Source organism: Drechmeria coniospora, chromosome 01, assembly GCF_001625195.1.
Source record: "Drechmeria coniospora strain ARSEF 6962 chromosome 01, whole genome shotgun sequence".
In the NCBI taxonomy this organism is placed as follows: Eukaryota; Fungi; Ascomycota; class Sordariomycetes; order Hypocreales; family Ophiocordycipitaceae; genus Drechmeria; species Drechmeria coniospora.
In genome coordinates this window covers 7,506,267-7,521,949 of record NC_054389.1, presented here as the reverse complement: position 1 = coordinate 7,521,949, position 15,683 = coordinate 7,506,267, and the positions used below count along the sequence as shown (strand labels likewise).

General features: G+C 55.0%; 3 protein-coding genes across 3 annotated transcripts; 1 reads left to right on the top strand and 2 right to left on the bottom strand.

Moving 5' to 3' along the window:
- Nucleotides 1–859: 859 nt before the first annotated feature.
- Nucleotides 860–2,353, top strand: DCS_01960 (uncharacterized protein; the record flags this gene model as incomplete). The annotated part of the gene is made up of 3 exons (XM_040799291.1): nucleotides 860–1,102; nucleotides 1,165–1,737; nucleotides 1,826–2,353. 3 exons carry the CDS (start codon nucleotides 860–862, stop codon nucleotides 2,351–2,353), a joined length of 1,344 nt encoding a protein of 447 aa, XP_040660174.1.
- Nucleotides 2,354–2,670: 317 nt separating this feature from the next.
- Nucleotides 2,671–5,221, bottom strand: DCS_01959 (putative glycoside hydrolase family 95 protein; the record flags this gene model as incomplete). Its single annotated transcript, XM_040799290.1, has 6 exons — nucleotides 2,671–3,653; nucleotides 3,743–4,350; nucleotides 4,621–4,822; nucleotides 4,884–4,968; nucleotides 5,017–5,099; nucleotides 5,149–5,221. 6 exons carry the CDS (start codon nucleotides 5,219–5,221, stop codon nucleotides 2,671–2,673), a joined length of 2,034 nt encoding a protein of 677 aa, XP_040660173.1.
- A 763-nt stretch (nucleotides 5,222–5,984) lies between these two features.
- Nucleotides 5,985–14,959, bottom strand: DCS_01958 (glycosyl transferase; the record flags this gene model as incomplete). Its single annotated transcript, XM_040799289.1, has 4 exons — nucleotides 5,985–7,152; nucleotides 7,281–13,723; nucleotides 13,778–14,663; nucleotides 14,730–14,959. The coding sequence occupies 4 exons, from the start codon at nucleotides 14,957–14,959 to the stop codon at nucleotides 5,985–5,987; spliced, it is 8,727 nt and encodes a 2,908-aa protein (XP_040660172.1).
- Nucleotides 14,960–15,683: the final 724 nt, after the last annotated feature.

Here is a 15,683-nt window from a genome sequence, read left to right as displayed (position 1 = left end):
ATCAATGATTAAAATTGTCCTCTTCCTGGTCCTTGACGCATCTGCAAATTCACGATGGCAAAGTAATGCCACATCCATCGCCATCTTCCTTCCTCAGGCCCCAACCCTACAAGTACCTACAAGCAGCTGTACAGGTACATGCTAGGTATGCTTCAGTGCACTCCGTACTCCGTACATGTACAGTTATACTGACAAGTACAAGTACAGTACTTGTATGCCCCTGTACTCCGTGCTTAGCTGCACTGTAGCTGCGCCGTACATGTACTGAACGGAGTATTTATTACAATACAGCAGGCACTTGATTATACTGTATGCATGGTCTGTACAGTATGTGTGTGCATGTATTTGTACTGTATGGTGATGGTGCCGCAAATTTTATCAGATTGATAAGATGGATCATGGCCCGATCGAATCCTCCCAGGATTCACGTCTCGCCTCGCCTCGCCTCGCCTCGGCTCCATCGGCTGCCATGGCCACGTTTGGTCCTCGCGGTGCCTGCAGGATCCGTTTTTGCACCACATCCAGGGCCAGAGTGCGAGCTCGTGCCGCGGTGATGGCCTGCCTGTCGTTGCCCATGCGGAACTGAGGATCCCTGCTGCTGATCACGAGTGAGCGTTGCCTTCGAGTCTTGTGCAAACAGCTTCCGGCGTGCTCCGTACGGCATGCACAGATCCTAGCGCACACAAGCTCTGAGGTGCACCTATAAAGACGGTGAGAATACGAGAACCAGAACCTGCGGCATTATCCTCCTTTGCGTCACCACTCGAGCCATTCCACAGTCCTTCGAAATCAGCCATTTCTTCATCAGCATCCACTGGTCTGCAGGCCTCGAGGCATCGCGTTGAAGCACGAGCATAGCATGGCCGAGCCATCAAACCTTCGCGGCCTGGCCGCCAAAATTACCGACCTGACCGAAACCTTTGCCAAGTTCCTCGAGCACAACAGCATCCCCGAGGCGACCCTGGCAGCCGACAGCCCGACGAGCTACACGGGCCTCACCGCCGAGAGCTTCATGGTCCGGCAGGCCATCTTCGACGCCGCCATGGACCTCATCTACCTGACGCAAGGCCCCAGCGAGAGCATATTCAACTATGCCCACACGGTGCGTTCCCCCTGCGAGGGCACGGCGGCGGAGCGACGACGAAAGCCTCTGACGTGCTGCAGTCGATGCCCGACGCCGCGACCCTCAACATACTCAACCATTTTGACTTTTGGACTGCCGTCCCCATCGACGGCTCGGCATCCTACGACGATCTGGCCGGCCACACGAACCTGCCATCCGACGTCTGCAGACGCATCGTCGAGCACGGCACCACCTTGCGTCTCTTCGCCCCGGTGGAGGCGGGCAAGGCAAACACGCGCATCCGACACACCTCGCGTTCTGCTGCCCTAGCCAAGAACCCCGGCCTTCGCGCCCTCGTCTCGACCCTGCTCGATGATGCCGGCCCCCCCATGACCGTCATGCCCGAGGCCCTGCGTCGGTACTCGGTCGGGAAGCCGGCCTTGACCCAGAGCATGGACGAGACTGCCTTTGCCCTCTTCCACCGGAGCGGCATATTCGGCAAGTACGCAAACTCCTGGGAGCTGCTGGAAAATGACGGCCAAGGCGAGCGCAAGGGCTGGCGCCAGCGCAACTTTGTCGAGTTCATGCGCTATCTGAAGGACATCTTCCACCTCGAGAATGTCATGCTCGACTGCCATGACTGGGAAGCCGCCGGCAACATTTCCGTCGTCGATGTGCGTTCTCCCGTGTATTCCTGTCCTGCCATTACCCCCCCCCCCCCCTCCCCCTGACCCCGGAACGCCGTGTCTAACTTCCATCCAGGTTGGTGGCTCCGCGGGCCACGATGCCGTCGTGCTCGCCCAGCGCTTTCCGCAACTTACTCTCACCGTCCAGGACCTGGCCGAGGTCAAGCCTGTCTTTGACGCCAACGTGCCCGATGAGCTCAAGGCGCGCGTCAGCTTCCAGGAGCACAGCTTCTTTGATGTCCAACCCCTGCAGGCTGACGTCTACCTGCTCAAGATGATTCTGCACGACTGGCCCGATGCCGAGGCCATCAAGATTCTCAGAAACCTCGCCGTGGCCATGAAGCCTGGATCACGCCTGCTCATCATCGACTACGTCGGTAAGCAGCCCGACGCTGCCGATAGCTCCGAGCCCCTGCCGCGCTCCATCGAGGCCATGGGTACCGCCACGGACGTTCGCATGATGGCTCTTTTCAACGCCCGCGAGCGCCCCATCGACGAGTGGAAGCATGTATTTGCCGCCGCCGACCCACGTTTCGACGTCGTCCGCACCAAGGCTGATCCGATGGCCTTTATGGTCGTCATCGAGCTTGTTTTGCGTCAGTAGCTGCGCCGGCTGCTGTGATGGCATGGACGAATGAAACAGCAACAGACGTGCCGACTATCGAGTCATTGCCACTTGCAATTTGGAGGGAACGCCGTTTCATTCTACCCATCCTCGACGCGCATCTCATACACTTAGCCCCCCCCCCCCCCCAAGTCGTCAGTCAGGTCACGGCTCGTGCTCGTGTGTATCTCTCTCTCATGACGTATTTGGTACGGCATGTCGTCCATTCGTCCCATCACCTTCTTCGCAGCGATTAAAGTTACGAAACCAAATGGAGAGTGATGAAACGAGGATGGACGATGGTCTTGCCAGCTAGGCTAGTTCATGATGACTCCATCCACGTTCACAAGCACAACCTCCCCCCTACCCTTACCGTGCAGCTCTGCCTTGTCTACCTTGCCATTGGCGTCCCAGCTAAAGTCGACCTTCCAACCGCCTCGAAGCATCAAGCCTGTGACTTTGCCTCCAGCCCACATGGAGGGAATGGCAGGCCCCAGAACGACCGTTCGAGCCTCCCCTATTCGACTGTGTGGCAGCGGGAGATCGACGACGAGCATGCTTAGTATGGCACCTGCCAAGGCCATGTTGCCCGACATTTGGAATGGTGAATCCGGTCCCGAGGAAGTCGAAAGGCCGTTTTCGGCAATGTTGCTTTGGATGAGCCGTCGAAGATGCGCGTAGGCCTGCTCCGTGTTGTTCAGCCGCGCCCAGCACGCCGCCCGCCATGCCTTGGCCCAGCTGCTGTTGCCGTTTTCCTCGCCCGTTCCGCGCGATTCGAGGCTGGACTTGACGGCTTGCTGAATCGTCGAGTTCCGGTAGCCGTCCTGAAACGAGGCGATGGAGTAGCCCGGGAACCAGCCGACGAGGTGAGACAGGTGTTGGCTCTTGTCGTCCGTCTCGTGGCCCTCCGACTCGGGCAGCTTCCATTCCTTGATGCTGCCCTGGCTGGTCAGGTGGAGGCCCTTGTCGAGGTGACTTATGGCGGTGTCAAGCTTCGATTGGAAGACTTTGTCGCAAACCTTGACATGCCGCATCGCTCGCCGCGTTGTCTCCAAGATTTGATGGATCAGCTGCTGGAAGTGAGCACAGCCAAAGGTCGTAGGGCCATGCTCCGGGCTCGTGCACGGATTCGCCACGAGGCTACCGTCCTTGCTGTATTTATCTTCCTGCAGCTGGGAGAGCCAGAACTTGGAGACGTCTCTCATGAGCGGGTATCCCGTCGTCCGGAGGAACGTCCGGTCCTGGCTGTACTCGAAGTGGTCCCAAACGTGCTGCATGAGCCAGGCGGCAGAAATGGGATCTCGTTTACTCGTCAGTTTATCAACGCTTCTCCTCACAGGCGGAAAGGGGAAGGGATAGGTGGATGTCCATCGACAGACACCGACGTACAGTTGTTCCATTCAGCTTCGCCCTTGATGCCGGTGTAACCAAAAATATTGAGTTCGTTGTGGGCGACCCAACCGCTGGCATTGTAGAGAAGCTTGGCTGTCTCCGATCCCCTCGTTGCCAGCGTGTTCTTCAGGAATTCCCAAAGAGCATGCAAGGTGTCGTCCATGCCGGTCTGGTGCGCGACCCAGTAGTTCGCCTGAAGGTGGATGTTGGCACTGTATTCGGCGCCGCGCTCCCTGTCCATCCGCTCTATCCATCGACCCTGGACACTGGGAGGCAGAGATCTTTTTCGAGAGGAGGCGAGCAGCAGGTAACGCGAGTAGTCGAATAGAAGGCTTTCCACGAACGGATCCCCCTTTCCCTCCGCCCTGTAGCGAGCAAATAGCGTGGCTGTCTCCGCCTTCGACGAGTTTCTGTGGTCCGGCAAGTCAAGGATGAATCCGTTCAGATTTGCGTTGTAGTCTTTGGTCTGTTCCCGAACCCTTTTCTTCATGGTCAGGTGAATGGCATTATACGTATGGTAGATGACCCTCTCGGCAGATTTCCCCTCAAGAAATCGATAATTCTCAGCCTTGTTGCCTTTCCTGGACTCGTAGTTGGTATCGGCGCTGAAAACGAGCGTCAGCGTTTGGTACTTTCTCCGTCCCCGAATGGTCAATGTTCCTTTGGAACAGCGACATGGCCTTGCATGGGTCCCGGCAACTCTCGCAAAGGCACTGAATTGCATCCCTCGCAACTGTCCCGGTTTCATCACGCCGTCAAGATAACTGTACTGGGTACCGCAGCTCGAAGACGTTTGCTCCGACTCTGGGAGCCCATCGTTGAACTTGACATGTACATTTGGCAGTGGTTTTGTCGAGCTCACGCGGTAGACGCACACACGAGATGGGTGTGAGCAGAATAACAAGGTATTATAGTTGCTGTCGTCGACTCGGTAGCTGGTCCTATAAGTGCCCGTTTCGAGGTCGAGGCTCCGCTTGTAGTCATCAAATTTGCCAGGATGATCGATATTGATGCTAAAATTGCCCAGAATACGATATTCTCCAAATCCCTCACTGCTACCCGCCATTTGGGACGCGTCTGTGGCAACAGTCTAGTCAGCATTGAAGCAGGGCGTGGAGCGGTGGTGAGCTCAACATACTGCCTGTTCCGTCCAGGAAGATCTTTTCGCGAAGCTCGGCGAGGATCTCTGACATGTTTGAAGTGGGATTGCCTCCGCGATATTCCTCCAGCCCTGTCAGAATTGGAGGCACATACGTGCAAGCTAGACATACCGGAAATTGTTTCACACCACCAGACCACATTGAATCGACGTTCAGCAGAATCTGTTCCTTGCCTGGGTTGCCAAACTGCATGGCTATGACATTTCAGCACACACCTCCAAGTCCGTGAAAGATGTGACGTACCCCCAAGCATTCCATTTCCAACTGGGTATCCCGTATTGCCACCGCCAAAGATCGCCGGTGTTGATGACCACATCGTTTTTGCGTTGATGCTGTATGAATGACACAGCAGGAAAAGGGCCTGAAAAAAATAACGGAGTGAAACAGAATCCATTGTGATATTCAATCGTGATGGGCAATACAGTAATAATTCGGGATCACAATACGCAGGAACAGATGTGCCAAGATGGGAAAATCCTTTTCTTTAGTTTGATGGATCATGGTTCGCATCCATGAAAATCAAAAATTCACACAAATTCAATGCTAACCCAGTGAGGGAGTTAATAGCATCGTGGCGCTTCCCTGTTTACGTGTTACTGAAGCTGGAATTATGCTCTGGCATTGCAGCAGCACCGGAAACCCCGCCACTGAAGAGAAACGTATCTCCATTTCTCAAGCACGACAAGGGGAAAATCGGGCCAGGAAAATCTTAGTATTGAGAAGAGGAAATGAATTCTAATACCTTGTGAGTTGACATGTAGCTCAATGCCGCTGATGGTGAGTTGGGACTATGCACTGGCAGATTTGAACATGTCGAAGTGAGGTTGTTATCGAGGTCATATTGAGTCAAGCTTTACAAAGAATGTATTCGTTTTTTTAAAGAAGTAAGAAATAGTAAGAAATACTTTGAAACTTAGATTAGGCGTCGTGTGGTTTACAAAAAAAAAGTTACTGCAATGCGAGTGTTTTTGTGCTCATTGTTAAGCTTGTCGGCAGCTTCATCTTCCATACCCACGCCACTGTGGACGCCGCTGCGGACGTCAAGAAAAAATATCCCCTCAATGAATGACTACGAAAAATTAACCCTGCCAGTTGCTGAATCGGCTAGACCTTCCGGACTCTATGAATGACGCAGAATCAATGTCGATATCGATGCGCTTTGGCTCCCGCAGCATTTTGGACAAGCGGGAGAAGCGGCCCTCCTTTTCGCCGAGTTGCGATTCGAGGTCGTGCTGAGCCCCTGGTAGCAAGACGGCCGACCTTAGGAGGGTTTCCTCCTCGGCGTATCGTGCTGCCTCGGCAGCTTCGCTCACGTCGTCAATGTCCTCTTCGTTTGGCGCCTCCTCAGTGTATCTCAGGGGTGGCGGTGAAGAAAATTTGAAGTCATTATTGGACGATGTCATGAGGGCAATGTCGGCTCGCATCTTTGACATGTGCCACTGGATCCAGTACATCTGCTCGTGCTCCCTCAGGTAACGATTTCCGTGGAAGCTGTGGAGGACCACTTCTCGCGAGCGAAGCCCGAGTTTACGTCTGTCCTTGCTCCTCTCGTGCATGCGGCGAGAGAGCCACTCAACGTCGTCGGGTGTGATGTCGTCTGGCAGTGACAGAGGCGTCGCGCTCTTGCTTTCGGTTGTGAACTTTGTCCACGGGCCGACCATGCAGAGGATATTGAGCTGGGCTCTCGCAAGTGCTACGGGATCATTAGGCGCTACGACCTCGCCGTATCGCTGTTCCTGATCTTCAGGGTCCGTCATGACCAATGCGGTCGCGCCGACCTCCGTAGCGACGATGGGAACACCAGCAAGGGCGGCCTCTCCGATGGCAAGTGGAAGGCCCTCGGAGACGGACGAGTTCATGAAGAGCCATGCGTCCTTGAGCACCTCCTTTGGCTTGCCGAAGCCGGCTAGAATCACGTTATCGGACAGGCCACACTTGACGATGAGTTTGTCCATCTCAAGAGCGTATGACGGCTGACGGTCCTTGGCGCCGTACACCATGAGCTTGTAGTCCCGGAAACCGTACCTGTTGACGATGACGTCGGCAGCCAGGATGGCGGTCTTGATGCCCTTGATGAACTGGATGTTGGACAGCATGACAACGGTTGGTTTGTCCGTGCGAACCCTGTCGACTGGCGTGAACGAGTCCATGTTGCTGATGCCGTTGACGATTGGTTCGATCTTGCGACGGAAGTGATTTCGGTTGCAAAGCTGGCCCCTGTCGCTACCGAGCTCCGTCTCCCACATTCTAGGACCGCCTGTTAGCTAAAGGAAGTTATCGGAGGGCATGAGAAATATGGAAAGCAGAAAACAGCAGGGGGGACATCGGAGCTGTGGACAGGGAAGGAGAACAGAGTGGAAAGGGGGGGCACGTACGGGTTGAATAAGGAGGTGCACGGCGTGACGACGTCGGCATGGAAGTATGCCAGGCGTGTGGCCATACGGATGCCGGACAGCAGCATCATCTGTACGGAAATGGGTAGCTCGCACTGCGCAGGACTAATGTTGAGACATGACTCGCGCCACAGGATGGCGTGGTCCCAGATGCCAAAGGTAACGCCGCGGCGATACTTGAGGATCATGCCAAACAAGCTGCTGATGCCGTGGTGCGTGCTCTGAAAGACCCTGGGGCACTCATCCGGCACCTGGACGGAAAAGATGAAGAAATATGCCATGTAGATGCCCATGGCCTCGCGAAAGTCGTAGAAGCTGGGCCTCTGGATGTCAAAGTAGTCTCCAGGGTCGTTGATGTTGGCGTCGTTGTATGGCATCAGCCAAGCCTCGGCCCAGGCGTCCTCGACCTCCTTGGAGTTCCAAGTTCGGTTGTAGTCTTTGTGCTCGTAGTATTTGGCGATGGAAAGCATCACATTGGTGTACTTTACGAGGTCGGCGCGCGAGTAGCGCTTTGTGCGGGCACCCTTGACATAGTCTTTCAGCAAGGGGACGAAGACGCCCGCAATGTCTCGCTGGGTCTCCGTGTCGTGCATCTTCTCGTCCACCTGCGACTGAAGGATGTTGTCGATGAGGCCGTGATGGGCATCTTTGCCGTCGAGACCCCAAAGGGGGAGCAGCTTGAGGGATTGGACATTTCTCTCAACTTGAAAGCGTGGGATGCCATACTCATTAGCACACTCTGCGAGAACGTGGTTCCTAATTGTGCTGTGCCCGTTGACAAGATCCCTCCGGCAATTTGAGACTCCGCCAGGGGCTTCAGGCCAACAACCGATGTCGTTGACGATGACGGATATGCGATCCCCGGTGTCGCGGTAACAGTCTTGTGGACGATTCGTTACCTGGGTAGCATCCTTTCCGAGACCCATGGCGTAGAGATCGGCTGTTCGAATAGGGAGGAGACAGAGCTCGGAGACTTCGGTCTCGAGATCGATGGCTGAGACGATCTGGTCGATACCGCCGTTGAGGGCCTGCCGGGCAGCTTCGACATCTCCAATGTCACGAGCGCGCCAGTAGGTGCGAAGCAGAGGCTCTTCTCGTAAGATGAGCTCATCGAGCCAGCAAGCCGATACGGCGTCGAGTTCGCAGCCGAGCCAACCTCGCCAGAGGGCTGTCCGAATGTGCCAGGTCGGAACGGGCCTGTATACTCGGCTCCCCCACATGGGTAGAGCTGTCCAGTGGGGAATGACGGATCGTCTACTCTTGGCGGCGTGCCTCATGCGTTTGACTTGAAGGAGTCCATGGTGGATGAGGATATCGTCAAGTTCGAACATGAGATTTCCCGGTCGTTTAAGGAGAGTCTCCTCCTCGGGGAAGACGCGGGGCGGATGCGAAATTGCAGTCTTCTGGCCGTCATCTGCTCCTTCAAGTATCGTCGTGACTACAGGGTCTCGACGGTGGTGATATTCAATCTCTGTCACAAACTTCTTGCCATCGACCACGCGGACTATGCGGCGAATCTTTTCGGACGGAGACCAATCATAGGCCTCAGCCTTGGACCCGTCCCCCCCTGACGGCATGCCCCAGAAGACTGAAAGCCTGTCGCTTGATGCTGCGCTCAGAGGCTTGAAGTCAGCACGGAGAAGATCCGGGCTTCCCTTCGGCGCCGTCTTGTAATGGTAGTGAAAGGCGTAGGCGGCCGACCCGGGCGAGGTTACGCCGTGTAGGGTGCGTCCATACTTGTCGTAAAAGCTTATCGTTCGGCAGGTGGAGTCTACTATCTCTTTAGAAACAGGCCATCTGCTCCTGGAACCCGGGGTGTATTGATAAGTCGAAGTGTTTCCGTCGCTGTCGAGTCTGGACGTGAGCCTCAGGTTCATATCGTACGTTGCCTTGAAGATGGGCTTCTTCTCCTGCGACGGCTGCTGCAGGAGGGCTCCTTCAAAGGCTTCTAGAACCATACCTCCGTCTTCATCACCGCCCTCAATGGCAAATCCAGTGATGGTTTTGTCGCGGAGCTCGGCGGTGATGCAGTTCTTTTTAATCACCCGGCGAGCCCCTTTTCGAGCGAGCCGAGTGATGTTGACGAGGGCTGGGCGGTGATAGACGAGCAGCAAGGAAACCCAGAAATTCTTCATCAGCCAGCAAGCTTTCCACACACTGAGAGTGAAGTAGAGAATCAAGCGACGGAAGTAAAAGTTTCGCAAGGAATACGAGAGCTCCCGTTCGATATCCGCACCGCCACCCGATATGACGGCCACCCATTTGACAAAGGCGAGCGGAACTGTCTCCACGCAACGGAGGAACAGGCGGGAAAAGCCCAGACGACCAGTGGTAAGCCGGACGGGTCTCAGTTCCGGCACAGTGGCCAGGGCGGTCGGGTTGCTATTTCGAGACAGGTAGACAGCCGTCTTGTATCGCTCATCCGACTTGCAATAGATGGCGAGCGTCAGCTGCAGGTGGAAGTCGAGCGTCTGCATGTCAAGCTCTCGGTCTGAAAGCCATCTGCAAAGATCCTCAGATAAGGCAACGTTGTGACCTGTGATCCGTGCAAAGATGGCCTCCCTCGCGCCGAGAGGGAGCGTCTCCCAGCCGGAATCGACATCGACGTCAAGACACAAATGCCGCATGATTTCGGCGTTGCTTTTACGAACGAATCGTGATAGGTTGCTAAAATCAGCCGTCGCAAGCTCCAGCTCTATGCGTTTCGACATAATTGCGCTTCGGTGGATGAAGTGCTCCGCTTGGACAGCCTGGGAATGCGACAACATGCCGTCGACTCGGGCAACGTGGTATAGCAATGATTCGGCCAACATGGTGGCCAGCTGGGACTTCCATGACGGCAGACGCAGTTCTGCCTCTCGAAGAAATCCGGCGACAACCTTGACAACTTCCCCATCGACCTGGCTAAACGAGCAGATATCTCGCAAGCCAGCCTTGGTAAACTTCTCCTGGCTGACCACGGTGATCTTGATCCGTCCTTGTTCCCATCTCCGGATGGCCGTCCGGATGATGCCGATGGACCAGGGGGTTGTTTTCACCATTCTATTCTGCGTCTTGAGGCTACGATGCAGAAGCTGGGTTATCTTTTGGCTCATCACGGACTGGTCCTCGAACTTCGTCACGGGGCCGACAACTTTCTGGGCCTTTCCCACCATGACCTTGGATTCAACATCGGATGCTGCTCGGAGATTTCGCTGGAGCCAAATATCGCGTTTCGGTGCGACGGCGAAAAGGGGAGCAGACTCGGCTCCAGGTGCGGTCCAATCCTTCCAGGACCACATGAGCGTTCCCAATGCAGCAGAAACGGCAGCAATGTTTTGGGCTACAACGTCCGAGTAGAGCCAGCCGGCAGTGGCGGGAATTGCGTGCAGCGCGCATCCGGCAAGGAAGCCAACGACAGCCGAAGCGAAGATGATGGTGACGTGAACGGGGATGTTGGTGGTGAAGCAGCGGTTGAACTGAAAGACGATGACGCTCGTGTATCCGAGTATGTACAAGTAGTACAGAATCGTTGTTTCCGCACTCTCCACAAAAGCCCATAGCAAGATGGTGGTGATGCCAAAAATGAAGGTGATGTGCCCGAGAAGCCTGGCCAGGGCCGAGACAAGCGTCCTCCGTCGCATGCTTTCCCAGTCTCTCGCCACCGCTCGCGCGTGCCGATAGTCTATGAGCTTCTCCTTGGAAAGAACGAAGCGGAGAGTCCAGTAGTCTTGAAGGATGACATCAAGCATCATGACGGCGAAGCAAAAGTATAGGATGCAGAAGCAAATGCCATAACGAGCGCGAGAATCGGTGTATATGCTGCGGTGTGGCTCCCTCGCGCTCATCGCGATGCTGACCCAGCGATCCATGAGGGCGACGAGGAAAAGGCCAAGGTTTTGCCCCATGTCATATCGAGCGTTACGGAAAAGCAACATGATGTTGTGCTCCTTGAGGCCTCGAGACAATTGCTGCTGTTGCTTCTTAGCTTCGCCTAGCTGTGTGAACCAGGCGCTGCTGAAAACTTCGGGCATGTTGCCATCGGGGTTTGTCTTCTTAAAGAGCCAATCGATGTAGGGCATGCCATCGGCGATGCGACTGACAAACTCGTCCTTGAGGAGGCCTGACGACACGGCATCTCGGCTACGCTGAGAATAGGAAGAAACGGCCATGCGGAGAGCAGCCTGAGCAACCTTGGAATCACCATCTGTCTTTTCCGCATCTCCATCATTCTCTTCCAGCTCTCGACTAGAAGTGTACCACATGTTGATTTCTTTCTCGGACACCTCTGGTATCATTTTCATCCAGCCCGCCCACTCGTGACAAAGACGACGGTACTGATATAGTAGGAGCAGAATCGTCGAGTATGTGATAGGGAGATAGATTTCGAGGTCATGACTGTTGACAAACGTCGAGATAATGGGCGACAGGAGCAACACGGGTATGGTTCTCCATAGTACTGTGCGACCAGAAGTCATGGGGCTCCCGTGCTGATGCATGGTGGCCATGACGCCAAGCAAATTCAAGTAGGTGGTGATGACGATGAGGAATGCAACGAATACGAAGCCAACAGCCGCCGATGTTTGTACCGTAAAGGTGACAAAACCGCCTATAGCAACGACGATCGTCAGGACGAAACCTCCTGAAAGACGCTGTACGTGAAAGGTCGTCATATTGTCGTAAGCATAATGGGCAAGATAGTACGCGCCTGTGCTGCCGACCCAACCAGTAATGCCAGCCGTCATGAGAAGAGCAATGAGGAGAGCGTATCCAGCAGCTTGCAGATGCGAGGGGTCCATGTAGGCTGTCATGAACATGCCTCGACCGACAAATGTAAGTAGCAGGACGTCGATGATAGCGGGTAAGCAAAAGATGGACATGGCGCCAAACTCGGTGAATCGCTTCCTCCACTTGACTAAGATCTCATGCGTTGTTTGGACTTGCGGTGTTTCCTTTTCCTTGCCTGCGTCGTTGTTCGAGGGGGGCGGACCCTCGCCACTCGAGTACATCGTCATGATCTCATTGTTCTCGCGGTCGCTGGCCAAGGGCGGTCGCTCCTCCAAGAAATCCTTGTATCGATTGTATATGATCTCGCCCAAGTCCGAGGGTAACAGGCCGAGAAAGATCTCGCATTGGGAGCCGAGAACCCAAAGCTCGGAAAAGACGGCGGCTTGGTCCGGGCAGGCCAGGAAGATGGGGCACCGGTCCGTCGACTCGATATACACTTCTTCGAACGATACTTTTCGCAAAATACTGAAGAACGTAAGGGCAAAGAGATCGGCATTGACATCAACGAACCCACCACTGTCGGAGGAAGCGCCTGGACGGAAGGCCTTGACGAGGGCATTTGTGAAGGCGTTTATGGGCTCCCTATCGCCGTAGAAAAGGGCATCATGGATGGTCCTTTCAACAAGTTCGTAGAGTGTAACGAGATTTTCAACACACGGGAGCTCCGTTGCACCGCAGCGGGCAAAGAATGCGAGCCTGGTGCGGAACATGGTCTCGGCGGACATGGAACCATCCAGGATACCCCGTGCGTGACACTGGTTCCAGTTCTGTTTGGAGGTCTGGTCTATGAGCATGGATCGGCAGAACATGGTTATTGGCCCCCGAAGTCGGTGATGAAGCTGGGAAACGCGCATCTGCTGAAGCATCTGGAGCCTCTCGGCATCCGTTGCCCTCTCAAGCGCGACCCGGACGCTCAGGGGTAGGCCGCTCTCGTCGTTTTGCCCGTTTGCCTTTTCGAGCTTTGTCTCGGCATCAAAGCGAACAGAACGACGGATGCCGCGATGGGCTAGCCAGGTATGCAAAACAGTTGCCGCGTCGTGGGGTGCCGCCTGCGAGATGAAGATGTCGACGGAGAGTGCCGAAGGATCGCCCTCCCGAGCCTTTGCCACGCCCCAGAAGTAGCCATCGCCATCGGGAACACGAAAGCCGGTATCAAGCCCCTTATATACGACAACTTGCTGTGACTCGAGGCCCCGAACCAGGTCTTGGATAAGATGACCGCATTCGTTTCGTTCGGATGTCAGGGGTCGAAGCTCCTCCAGCATTCGGTGCGTTTCCGGGGCCGTACAAGCGCGTAGCATCTGGAGCTCCTTAAGATGACTCTGAGTCGCCACGACTGCAACATAGTCCTCGGCAGATGGTTCTGCCACAAGGGAAAAGCAGCCAAGATGCGAGAAGGCGACGCCGTTGGCAGCAATCTCCCAGAAGTCTCGTCGCCTCGGCGCAATCGAGGCGTACTCGGGAGCCGCCGTGAGCGCCGGATGCTCATCTCGCACCACGCCAAGCTCTAGAGGCAACGACTGCTGGTTGAGAAAATGAGAGGCATACGGTATGGCCAAGTCGAGGTCCTGGAGAGGCAGGGACCGGACGTTTTCTGGTACCGGCTCGCTGTTCGGCACCCAGACCTTTCTCACATCTGATGTCCAGCACTTTTGCAACTTTTTTCGTTATAGGTTAACGAAATTCATAGATCTCATCTGATGCGGACTCACCTCCGTTAGATCCCCTCGTCGCAGATACTCGAACCCGCTCAAGGTCCGGGTTGCATCATCTGAGCAAGTCTCAATCCTCAGCTTGGGATTCACCGGTCCATGTTCGACGACGGCTCCGAAGTGATCGGCTAGCTTGACGGCCCGTCGAATGATGGACGGATGGGGACGCTTGTGCCAGAGTTCAAGGAAGCCTACGAAGAAGTCAGGTCGTCGTTCGCGCTCTTGGCCGCATCGCCCCATGAGGTCTCGAAGTCGCTTGGCCCCGAAATAATCTCTACGCTCGCCGTTCCGTAGCATCGTTGCGTTCTCAATGACGAGACCCGAAGCGTGCTCGAATCTGATCGCATCCAACTCGTCCGAGTCATGGTGACAGATCAGCAGGACAGACACATCCTTGCGACAGAGCAATTCCAAGAGCCGCTCAACCTGCCGAGGCTCTATCGTCGTGGAAGAACGGACCGCCAGGCCGGCCAAGCTGTTCTCCAAGCAAGAATCGGCTAAAAAGTTGGCCGTATGGTCAAGTGCATTCTCTTCCAACGCGGCGGAACCGAGGGTTCCCAGATCGACAGAAGCCATACTCATCTTGTTGGGTATCGTTGCCGCCGTTATACTCGAGGCCCGTGTGCTGTTACCACGCGTCCTACTCAGTGACCCGATTAGGTTGGAATCGGACATGAAGCCCCCCTGGTACTGGGACTGAGATGAGCTTCTCCCGGTGGCCGTGAGCGGAAAGATGCTCAAATCATACTGTCTGGCATCGCCGAGCTCTGACTGACTCTCGGTTGCGGAATAGATGCGAAACGACTTGGTAGATTCAAAGGATATCGGAGCGGCATTCGCACTTTTGTCGTGACCTCTGGATATCGGCTCTCTCCTCCTCGGTAACCTTTTCCATAATGAGCAAAGGAGACATGGGAGCGATGGCAATTACATATTCCAAAGGGAAACCTACCTCCATCCTGTGGTGATCCTTGCGCCCCATGTTTGCCTCAGTGAGTGAAGAATCCATAAGAGGATGGGCACGCCAACAGCAGCTACGCCAACCGCCAAGTTGGCCTCTTGATACCAGGTCTGAAGGAGTTTCTCTACTGGTAGCACGGAATTGCAGTAGACCTGGAATCTTGAATGCCCGCACTCGATGATCGTTGGATCATTCGACCCGGGCTGGAAGAACGAAGTCATCTTGTGACGGAGCAAGCGTAATGACGACGAGCAGAGAAACGATAACGGGAAGGACCGGCTACCAAGGCATGGCAATTCGCGCGAGCTGCAGGACGATAAATTGGGTAAACGATTGAAAATGATGTTGCAGTTGGGGTCCGCTCAATTGGGGAACGAGACAGCGTTCTGGACGCAAGGGAACGAGAGAGGGGGCGGTCGTCACATTTACTCAACAGGCAACGCAACTATGTATGACTGACCACACACCCTATTACGTTACAAAGTACAGACTTTTCTTGCTCCAATACCGGTAATTCTTACCACAGTTGGACATTGTGGATAGAAGCGAATGTGTGTATTGGCAAGGCCATGTTATTCGTCGGTGGCACCAGCCTTTTTTCCGGTAAGAGTAATGGCACCGACGAAAGGTTCGGCGTCCCCGTCAAAGCCCGGGCACATGTACAAACAGCCATAGAAACAAACAAGATTATTGCGGTGGGCGGCGGCACGGGACTGAGGAGGACCCAACTCCGCCGTTGTCGACTCCAGGTTCGTTTTTTTAACTTTCATATTCGAAGGTTTCTGTCTGGCCCATAATACCCACTCGAACCGTCAAAGAGTTGGCCCAGGCGGCGGCCGAGCGGCAACGGTAGGTATGATATCTGTTCCCGGACTCCACCCCGATGAGGGGACGGACTGCCAACGGCAAACATGCAAACAAACAGGTGTATTACAAGTAATCACA